The sequence below is a fragment of the Nematolebias whitei genome, chromosome 8 (genome assembly GCF_014905685.2).
Source record: "Nematolebias whitei isolate Nwh7 chromosome 8, NemWhi1, whole genome shotgun sequence".
In the NCBI taxonomy this organism is placed as follows: domain Eukaryota; kingdom Metazoa; phylum Chordata; class Actinopteri; order Cyprinodontiformes; family Rivulidae; genus Nematolebias; species Nematolebias whitei.
In genome coordinates this window covers 5,332,943-5,344,111 of record NC_056505.1, presented here as the reverse complement: position 1 = coordinate 5,344,111, position 11,169 = coordinate 5,332,943, and the positions used below count along the sequence as shown (strand labels likewise).

Below are 11,169 nucleotides of genomic sequence, written 5' to 3'. Positions count from 1 at the left end.
ACGTCCACGTCTGCAGTTCAGTGCAACTTCACCCGTAACAGTCATTTTCCCTTAAACTAAAAGTATTTAAAGTGTTGCACTGCAGTGGTTCCCAACCTAGCTCCCTGAGGAACACCATCCTTCATGTTTTAAGTTTTCTTGCTTCAACACACCTGATTTAATTACTTCATGTTCTGCTGAAGCCTGTTAATCACCCATTCATTTAAATCAGGTGTGTCAAAGCAGGGAAACGAAAACATGCAGAATGGTGTTCCTCAAGGAATAGTGTTGGGTACCATTGCATTAGAGAATAAAGCTCAAAGTCTGAGTTTAGCAAAAAGCTAAATGGTTTCATGTACAGGCACTTACAGAGCTATAGAGGACTGCAGCTTTGTTTTCATGACAGGAAACTCTTTAAACGTTTTATCCTAAATTGATTTTTCTTCGCTGCTCCTGGTTTCCAGTGTCTCTGTTTGTGCTGATCTGCTGGGAGAAGAAAGAAGTCTGATACAGTCCAGTCTGCCTCAGAGAGGTAAAAAAAATCTGAATAATTCTGTCGGAGAATGTTCATAATGTGTTCAGACTTTTCCAATAGAAGCTTTGACGACATCCAGATGTGAACAAACGTCACAATAAATAATAATAAACTTCTACAACTCAAGAGGAGTTTCGTAAGAGTGAAAAATGGCTCTCGTTTGGCTAGCCATTAGCCTAGCCTGGATGGAAACTTTAGCCTCTTTCTGATATCGGGTACTAATTATTAAATATTTACAAAAGTTCAGCTGATATGAGAAACGAGCTGCTCACAGTCGGGGCCCGGTTCTTCTAGACTATGAATGTTGGGGAGCGTCGGGACACGGCTGAGTGTGTCGGTACGCCATGATGAAGCACGACGACTGGTGCCACCAGTAGAACATCAGAACCAGCAGAACGTGCCACACCTGGTGGCTGGAGCCCAGGTAGTTCAGCTGACCTGAAGAGACAAACAGGTGGACCAGAGGAAACTCAAAACCACGTCAAAGTACTCAGAAGTCCAAAGTGTAGATCTCCTCACACAACAATCCTGACTCTGTCCTTTGGGTTTATACATGATGGTGGCGGGGTCAAAGGTCACGGTGACCGATCATGACGTAGTCCACAGTGTAAACCACCAAACGGGTCTGTGCAGGAACATGAAACTGCAGCTGTCAGGTGTGAAGAACTCACCTGTTGACTACCAGCTGATCCAAACCAGTCCATTATCAGAGGACTCCAGATTTAACTGGTGGAAGTGGTCTGAATTAAAACAGGATCCAATGTGGAGCCATAGTCCATTTCTAACCTGAACATCTGGAGTGGACAACTTGATGTGGACTGTATTATGAAGGTCAAAAATTGCTCCTTTGTTATTGGTGACCTTTGACCTCTGTGACCTTGACCTATGAGGTGTCCAGCTGTGCTGTTAGACCTTTTTACAGACGCTGCTGCTCAAAGTCAGTATTTATGCATTTAGTCACGTCTACTTCCTGTTCTTTGACATTAATCAACATTTTTATCGCTTGTGTTTATTCGTTACCGTCACGGTCCGTGGCCGTCTCATCCAAGAAGAAAATACTAGAACTCATCCTCAAGTTAGTCGACGATGTTCCATCGGTGTTCTACCAAGTAGATGTGAATGTAGTTTACAGTGTTCGGTGTCAACGAGTTAATTCAGAGCTCAGATAAGAAACTGTCCACAGACGCCATGACGCAATACGACTCGTATAAAGATGGCCGTATTGTCTGTCAGCAAAATATAATAAATTACTAAACATCTACAACATTAACAATTCAAGATGGTCGCCACAGCTAATCAAGCTTTACAAGTGTCTGTAACTCGGTGAACACTGGTGTGGTAGTAGCTGAGAGTCGTTCCAGACACTTCAACCTAAACCGCAGCAGCTTTGTCGCTCCTTAAAAGACGACGTCTGAACTCGGAAGTGAAACGTGGCGAGCGGTGTCTCAAAAGTACACGAGCGTAAATGAAGATCCACGTGCACGTTTCAAATTGAACAAGTAGGACTGTTCTGCGTGTCAAACACACGTGCACAATGATAACACGTGTACGTGTGGCATTAACCATTTTCAGTAGTTGTACAGTTCACACAGTACCGGACTCGTATTTTTCCGGTAGTTTTTTTCCACAAGAAGAATGTTTATTGTAGCCGTTCGGTTTAAAGGTAACATCAAAACTGGGTCGGTTTTTCTTGTGGAAAAACTACCGGGGATTTTTTCTTGATACATTTTCCACATGAAAGAATTTTACGTTATTTTAACCGTACAGTTAACAAAATTAATGTTTTAAAATCTAGTAATGTAAGAGTTAAGAGTTTCTGTGCTTTTCCCCAATAACTCGGTAAATCTGGTAAAGCTCAGATGTCCCGACTTCTCAGCAGTCTTGAACGCAGCGTTCTTTGTGAAACTGAAAAGTAAGAAAGTCTCAAAAGTCACATTCACAGGCAAGTTGGTCCGTCCAGAGCAGGTGATTTGTGTGTAGAACATTCCTACTTGTGCAATTTGAAATGTGTACAGTTGAAAAATGCGTTTGTGAATCTTGTAGTGCACATTTGTAAAACGTGCGCTTGTGCGACTACTTCTGACACTCTTCATACGATACGCATTACTCAAGTAATGTTTGTTTTTTTGTTGCTTAGTGGCCCTAATTTAAAATTAAGAGCTGCAGGGTTTCCATTTTCTAAATCTTAGAACGACCTGAAATTATGACCAAAAAAAAAAAAAAAACAACAGATCGGACCAAAACGTTCTCACCTGGAAAGTAGCGTTCAGGAACTTTGGAGACGTAAAAAATAATGGCCAACACTGCGATGAAATACATCCCCAGGATTCGAGGGACAAAAGCCTGAAAAGAGGAAACATTTATTTATTTATTTTTAAGCGTGACCAAAGTGAAAGTGTTCAGGTGAGGCTGAACGCTCACCTGGACGAGCTCGGAGGAGAACCCCCCCGCGGCGCAGATCCAGTGGACGGTGGGGACGAGGCCGTACCCGGCCACGCAGCAGAAGATGAGCGAGCGCAGCTGCTTCCACTGCTTGCTGAGGTAGAGAGGGTGGATCTGAGCGAAGAACACGGCCAGGATCATGGCCAGGACCGTCACCAGGTACACCTGCCGCCAGTACTGGGGGGGGGGGGGGGGGGGCAACGTTAAACTGAAGCACACCAACCAAATGCTTGTTTTTAAAATAAAACACGTTTTCAAATCAGAAAGTAAACAAAGCTCATCCTTGGTGTTTAAATAAAAACTAGAACAGGAAGTTAGGACAAACATTTGAAGAGCGGCATTTAAACAAACTGGGAGCTTTCAGCTACTTTTTTTTTTTTTCCTTCCTTCGGCTGCTCCTTCAGGGGTCGCCACAGTGAACCAACTCGCACAAAGATTTGCTTATTGTTTTTACACTGGATGTCCTTCCTGACGCAACCGCAGCCCTGTGTGGAGCAGAGAGGCGCCCGGGGGAGCAGATGGTGGAGGTCAAGGGCCCAGAGTGGGGCAAATGAGGGTGGAGACAGGTGTAGCTTTCAGCTACTGTTGTACTAAATTATTAGTCACTATATAGCTTTTTTCTTTTTTTTTTAGCATTTAGTTATGATTTACTAAGTCTACTTTTAGCTAGTTTTGCTAGCTTTTAGCTACCACTTTGCTAAATTTAGCTTTTGACAACAGTGTTGATCATTTTAGCCTTTAGCTATAGGTTTTGATAATCCTAACTTAGCTACAATTTTACAAACTTCAGCTATCATTTAGTCGATTTTAGCAACTAGCTATATATTAGCTAAATTTAGCTTTCAGCTACAGTTTTGCAGGCTTTAAGTTTTAATAATTTTAACTTTCAGCTACTGTGCTAGATTTAGGTTTTAGCCACTAAACTGTTTTACTGGCTTTAGCTTTAAGCTACAGTTTTCTTCAGATTAGCTTTTAGCCAAATTTTTGCTAAAGTATTTAGCAATCTCTTAACTAACTTGAGCATTTACTGGATTTAGCTTTAACTTTTAGCTACTGTTATCTTTATTTGAGCAATTAGCTACAGTTAGCTCATTTTAGCTTTTAACCACTTTCAACTACTTTTCATTTCTGAATATTGCATTGTTTTGACGGTTCGCTTTCGGCTCCTTGAACTGGTCCCTCGGCAGCCGAAGTTAATTCAGATTATATAAGTGCAGCTTTATTTGTTGGTGTTTTTGGCTGCGTCTCTGCGCGTTAGCTCTCCCCTGCAGCCGGACTCGTTTTCACAGATAAACAGCTACGATTAAACTTCTCCGAGCAGCCGAGGACGGTCTGGACGGCCTCGTCTCCGTCCCGTCTGTCCGCTTGCGAGGAAGCCGGCCTCCGTCCAGTCACACGTCCTCGTGCGACGCGTCCCGCTGAATTTCACAGTGAATAAATTTGCACCCGGAACAAGGCCCCGCTCGGCTGCAGCCAAATTCTTTGAGCTCTCCTCCAAACCCTGAAAGACTCAGACGAGCGTTTGACTGGCTAAATATAAAAATCTGTTTTCCTTCGGGGACTTGGCTCGCCACCGGAGCGGAGCCACCTTGAAGCGAAGCCCCCGTCTTGGCACCGGAGGGAGGGAGGAGCGGGGAGGGGGGGTCGAGTCTGCTCCTGGACTCGCGAGCGTCATATGGCGGGGAACAGGAGTGACGGAGCACTCGGCGAACGCAGCCATCTGGTTCGGGCTGGAGCAGATTTCAGCAAAGTTCTGGGGGCAAAATAACCCGGCGCTTCCAACGCGCGGGGGAACGCGAGCAGCCGAGCCAGACGTTTCAGGATTAAAAAAATAAAAATTTAAAATTAAAAAACAAGGTGGTGGGCGGCTGGAACGAGGAGCCGAAGCCGGTTTGTGTCATCGGAGGCTGCTTTCCAAACGGCGAAGGTGTTGAGACGCTTTTTCACCGGGAACAATGAGTCAACGGGCCGAGCCAGAACCGCAGGTCCACGTTATTGAATTACTGGTTCCCGAGCCGCGGCGCCGAGTCTCAGCCTACACTCCGATCCTGCTTCAGTACTTTGTATCTCCGAACAAACGACAAGTTTTCTTCTTCAGAAGACTCATCGGTGAAATGAGTCCAGGTGGAGCAGAAGGCCTCGGACGGGCCGGACTTCCTGCAGCTTCTCATTTTTATTTTAAAACTTCTTCTTTGATCTTTTTCTTCCATAAAGTCTGGACTCAGGACCACGCTGGGCCGAAGGCAAATCAAACAATCTCCTAATAAAGTTGTACTTTTTCAGTATTATTCACATTCTGCGTGTCGTTTTTCAAGAAGTAAATTATTTGTACAAAAACATTCAGCTCATATTTATTTTTTAACTCTTTACACATTTCCAAATATCCAACTTTATTTACGTTTTCCTAAAACAAATTCATAAAGTTCTCTTCAAAAACTTTCCATTAAAATCTGCCTCAGCTGCTTTTTTTTCTAATGCTAATTTAACATTTTTGATACTATTCCTCATTTAGTTGATCTTGGCTACTTTTTAGTAACCTCTTCATATTTTATCTTTTGAGAAACTTTTATATACTTTAGCTTCTAGAGTTTGTTTTGTTGCTTTAGTCAGCTCTTATTTTGAGCTCAACTTTTACTACTTGACCCTTTTTGCTACTTTTAACTTGTAGCTAGCCTTTTGAAACATTTTAAGTCCTGATGCTGCTCAATAATCCAGGTCGAAAATCTAACAAAGTTGTCAAGTCCTCTGGATGGGATTTAGCTTGTGGCTAGCTCTTTGATACGTTTAGCTTGTAGCTAGCTCTTTGATACGTTTAGCTTGTAGCTAGCCCTTTGATACGTTTAGCTTGTAGCTAGCCCTTTGATACGTTTAACTTGTAGTTAGCCCTTTGATACGTTTAACTTGTAGCTAGCCCTTTGATACGTTTAGCTTGTAGCTAGCCCTTTGATACGTTTAGCTTGTAGCTAGCTCTTGATACGTTTAGCTTGTAGCTAGCCCTTTGATACGTTTAGCTTGTAGCTAGCCCTTTGATACGTTTAACTTGTAGTTAGCCATTTGATATGTTTAACTTGTAGCTAGCCCTTTGATACGTTTAGCTTGTAGCTAGCTCTTGATACGTTTAGCTTGTAGCTAGCCATTTGATACTTTTAGCTTGTAGCTAGCCATTTGATACTTTTAGCTTGTAGCTAGCCCTTTGATACATTTAACTTGTAGCTTTGATACATTATGAAAATGTTAATTTTTTTCCATAAAGGCATACAAGACAAACTACAGTATAAATCATTTTTTACTCAAAAAGTAGAAATAAAAATAAAAACTGCAAATATAAAATCTGTCTCAGTGAATATCTTCTACATGATTTAATACTTTTAACTCTTTAATTTAGTCTGAACAGCTGCAGTCTGTATAACTGCAGCCATAAATTTTTTAAATGGTGCTTTTTAATAAAATAAATTAAAGGAGTAAAAACAGGTAACCAGAGGTGTTCGGTTATTAACCCTTCATGTCCTGGATGTCTCAGTGGTCATTTGACTTTTATTATTAATGTTTATAACTTACGTTGTTACAGTAGAAGGTGTAGAAGACTCCGGGGACGTAGCAGCCCAGGATGCCGATGGAGACGCCGGCGTAGTCTAGTGCCATCCAGCGGCGGCTGGTTTTCTCTGATCGATGGCAGCAGAACAGGTGGTAACCCACGGAGCAGAGCATGCACAGCTGAGGAACACAACCACAAATATATATTAAACAATCTGTAACACTTATAGATGAACTAATAAGCGTCAGCTTCTGAAACTGTCGGATCTACTGCGACATCCAAACGTGAAGCTCGGGACCGGACCTGAAGGCAGAAGAGCTCGATGGAGTAGATGACGTAGTCTTCTCTGGAGGCGCCGACGGCCGGCAGAACCGAAGCCATGTTGTAAACCCCGAGACAGAAGAAGAGCAAGAAGCCCAACAGATGGCTCCAGATGTTCACCGTCTCGTTGGACAAGATGAAAAGGCTGCGCAGAGAACGGTCCGGTTTTACAAACTCTGTTGATTGTACGTACAAACGAAGGCAAAGACACAAACCTGCACTGCCATCAATAAACACTGAGACAGCTGGATGACAGCTGGAATTAACTGAAACAGCTGTTTAGTCAAAAATCATTAAAAAAAAAAAATGTTAAAATTATGAAAATCTTAAAACAGCAAAAAGAAACTGAAAGTTGAGACCAGCAGCTAAAAGTGAAACGGATATGCTGGAGAAGATTTCAAAAAGCACTTTTTTTTTTTTTTTTGAAGGTTTTTAAAATTTCTTTATAAAGTTTTGAGAAAATGATGAATTTCAACAAGTTCAACGGTTAAAAAAAATAATAAAAAGGAGTGAGGTTCTGCCTCAAGTGGAGGAGTTCAATATCTCAGGGTTGAGTTTGGAGAGAGGGAAGAATGGAGCAGGAGATCGACAGACGGATTGGTGCAGTATTGCGTTCTCTGTGCCGGTCCATTGTGGTGAAGAGGGAGCTAAGCTGTAATGTGAAGCTCTCTGTTTACCGGTCAGTCAATGTTCCTACCCTCAACTATGGTCATGAAGTCTGGATGGTGACTGAAAGAACGAGATCATGGATCCAGGAGCTCTAAATGAGTTTCCTCCGCAGGGTAGCTGGACTCCCCCTTAGAGATCGGGTGAGAAGTTCAGTTCTCCAGGAGAGACTCGGAGCAGAACCGCTGCTCCTCCACATCGAGAGGAGCCAGTTGAGCTGGTTCGGGCATCTTGTTAAGAATGGGCACCTCCCTACGAAGGTTTTCCAGGCATGTCCAACTGGGAGGAGACTCAGAACATGCTGGATGGATTGAAAACCCAAAGCTGCAGCTGTAATGAACAAGATGCACGTTTTGATACCTGAACAGTTAAAACAGCTGAAATCTGCTGAAGTGGTTACTTTACAGCTGTTAGACTCGTAAATCCCTGCCCAGTAAAACCAGTGTAATGACACTTTCATTAGATTTGTCACTTTATCTGTGCAACCTTTAAGCTGCTGTATTCAAACCCATCTGCTCACAACAGACTCATGTTCAGGCTGCTGTTTAATACACCGTATTATACTATATTATTGTTGTTCTTTAGTATATATATATATTGGATCCTTTATATATATATATACTTTATATTTTTGAACCTTGAGTACACAATTTCATTCCACCTCATGTACCACATACGATGTGAATGACAATAAAGAACCTTAATTTGAAAACTACGTACAGAATTATAAACAGGTAACCAGCGTGAACGCCGAGTCACTCAGTAACACCTCGGCTACACACACGTTGTACTTGTGAATTTGAGGAACGGTGAAGACAAGACCATTGAAGAAAATGTAAACAACAAACGAGCTTGTTTACGCAGATGCGTCTCACCTTTTAATGCACAGTCTGGACGGCAGGTAGGCTCTGTATCCGTCCGTTATGTAAGGATTGTCTCTCGAGAACACTGGGATCTGCTCGTACGTGTACAGCCTGATCCCTCTGGGCACCAGAACCGGCCAGTACTGGTACCCTCCCAGCTCAATGTAGTGCGTCGTCTGGGCATTCTTTTGGGGCTTCTGAGACGTGGCTGCGTCGGCTTTAATCTGACCTGAAGCTGAACACACACACAAAAAACAATTATGATTACAACTCTGTCAAATTATATAACTCATTAAAGTGTTTTAGCGCGACACATCAACAATAAAATGTTAACTTTGTTTTCCTGCGTGGAGTAAAGATACTTTTGGAGGTGATTTAAACTTTTATTGTCTGTTTTGTTGTTTTCATTGTTTTATGTTTTCATTGTGCAGCTCTTTGCTTGGTTGCTTCAGGTGAAGGAATTCAGGTGTGTGGACGTATTGTTCCTGAGTGATGGATCAACAGATCAGGACCTCGTCAGTAATGAGGGCGTTGCTTCGGTCAGAAGAATGAGTTCAGTCCAAAGCAAAGATCTTGATGTATGGTTCTGTCAGTGTCTACGCACCGACCTTCACCTGAGGTCATGAGGTTCGGATCATGACTGAAAGAACGAGGCTCAGCCTCAGAGATGAGGGCGAGGAGCTCCATCAGCCGGGGGGAGCTCGGAGGAGAACCGCTGCTCCTCTGCGTCGAAAGGAGTCGGCTGAGGAGGTTAATGCTTGAACCTCCACTATAAATAAAGTTGATCTGATGTTTTATCCTCAGCTTTACACTTTCTAACAAATACAAACATACACTCATTATTGCACTTTTATATTAAATTAAAATTGTTCAATTTAAAGCAAGGGTTAAACGTAAATGTAATGTAAAACTTTAAAGAGCTGCACTGAAGAAAACCTGCTAATTTTTAAGTGTTGGATTATTTGTGTGTGCTTTCATGTTTTTACTTTTATTACATTTAATTTTTGTACTAAAGTTAGAAGATTTTTTTTTTTTTTGAGTGAAACTGATTGTTGAGCTACAGACTTAAGATTCTTTAGATCTTATTTCTTTCTTAAACAGAACCTTTCAGGGTTAAAAGAATGCGAATAAAGTATTTAATTTAATCCAGCGGACTGAAATTAAAACTTGTCTTTAGTATTTTTATTACAGTGAAACTAAAACCAGAGCCAGTCATCGTTCAATGTTCAGCCTCCAACTAATCTCATAATTCAATTAATGGACTCCAGTTTACCTGCTCTGCTCTAAACTTGAAAAAGCCTGTTCGGTTTATAATTTTTAAAATAGATCCTGCTATAATTGTTAATTCATCAGTTTATCAAGGAGCTGACGCTACCTGAGTAAATCTATAAACTATTATAACCAGATTTACTAGATATACCGAGCGATTTACTAGATTTTCTATAAGCCGAATATATCTAAAGCTTCAACTCAACAGCAAACAATTGTACTTTGTCTGTTTTTGTACAAAACATAAGTCTCCGAGCCAAAACAAGTTTAAACAAGCGAAATGTTCAAAGCAGTTTCGGCTTCTGGTTGCTAACTGCAGACGAGGCTAGTTAGCGTGCTAATTTGTAAAGACTGTAAATCAACAACAAACTCACCTTTTAACTTTGTGTAAGCGTAGTTTGAGCCGGTTTGGGGTTTAAAATGTGTACTACGCATTTTTAGGTTTGTGTTAATACTAATGTAAAGGAAAACGCAGTAATGTCTTAAGTTTGGGCTTTAGCATTCATTTTCCGATCACGTCATCAGCCAGGACCCCCCCCCAACGTGTCCGAAGATTGCCTGAATAGAAAAACGAAATATTTTTAAGCATTTCTCTGAAAGACTAAATAAAAAATACGTAAGAGCCACGGTGCAATTTTTTTTTTCTTTTTCTTAATTTTAAGGAAAAAAATTGGAATTCTTCGGCATGAGCATCATTCATGTCGGATCTTAGTGCCTTTTTTGCGACTCAGAATTCAGTCTTGTAAGAATTCTGACTTTCTTAAATTCTGACTAATCTCAGAACTTCAAAGCTTGGGTGATTTGGGTGAAAGGTGAAACCCACAGTGTGTGTGTGTGTGTGTGTGTGTGTGTATACAGTGAGGAAAATAAATATTTGAACACTGCGAGTTTTGCAAGTTCTCCCACTTAGAAATCATGGAGGGGTCTGAAATTTTAATCTTACGTTCATGTCCACTGTGAGAGACATAATCTAAAAAAAAATATCTGGAAATCACAATGTATGATTTTTAAAATAATTTGTGTGTTACTGCTGCAAATAAATATTTGAACACCTGCCAGTCAGCAACAGTTCTGGTCCTCAAAGACCTGTTAGTCCTCCTCCACTCCACTGATTATTCTAAATCAGAAGCACATGTTTGAGGTGGTTAGCTGCATAAAGACACCTGTCCACCCCACACAACCAGTAAGACTCCAACTACTAACATGGCTAAGACCAAAGAGCTGTTCAAAGACACCAGAGACTAAATTGTAGACCTCCACAAGGCTGGAAAGAGCTATGGGGCAACTGCCAAGCAGCTTGGTGAAAAAAGATCAACTGTTGGAGCAACTATTAGAAAATGGAAGAAGCTAAACATGAATGACGATCTCCCTCGGACTGGAGCTCCATGCAAGATCTCACCTCGTGGCGTATCAGTGATTCTAAGAAAGGTGAGGACTCAGCCCAGAACTACACGGAGGAGCTGGTCCATGACCTGAAGAGAGCTGGCACCACTGTTTCCATGGTTACTGTGGGTAATACACCAAGACGTCATAGTTTAAAATCATGCACGGCACAGAAG

The 11,169-nt window shown here is 41.6% G+C and overlaps 1 protein-coding gene across 1 annotated transcript; it reads right to left on the bottom strand.

Annotated features, from left to right (window-relative positions):
- Window positions 1-437: 437 nt before the first annotated feature.
- On the bottom strand, window positions 438-10,149 carry paqr3a (progestin and adipoQ receptor family member IIIa). The gene is made up of 7 exons (XM_037680159.1): window positions 9,985-10,149; window positions 8,354-8,576; window positions 6,795-6,957; window positions 6,515-6,670; window positions 2,936-3,133; window positions 2,767-2,857; window positions 438-952 (listed from the first exon to the last, which is right to left on the bottom strand). Exons 1-7 carry the CDS (start codon window positions 10,043-10,045, stop codon window positions 810-812), a joined length of 1,035 nt encoding a protein of 344 aa, XP_037536087.1. The 5' UTR covers window positions 10,046-10,149; the 3' UTR covers window positions 438-809.
- Window positions 10,150-11,169: the final 1,020 nt, after the last annotated feature.

Coding starts and splice junctions, on each gene's coding strand:
- paqr3a (XM_037680159.1), bottom strand. CDS start 10,045: ATGCGTAGTACACATTTTAAACCCCAAACCGGCTCAAACTACGCTTAC. Junction 2,858..2,935: donor TCTCCTCCGAGCTCGTCCAG/GTGAGCGTTCAG, acceptor TCCTCTTTTCAG/GCTTTTGTCCCTCGAATCCT. Junction 953..2,766: donor TCCTGAACGCTACTTTCCAG/GTGAGAACGTTT, acceptor TTGTCTCTTCAG/GTCAGCTGAACTACCTGGGC.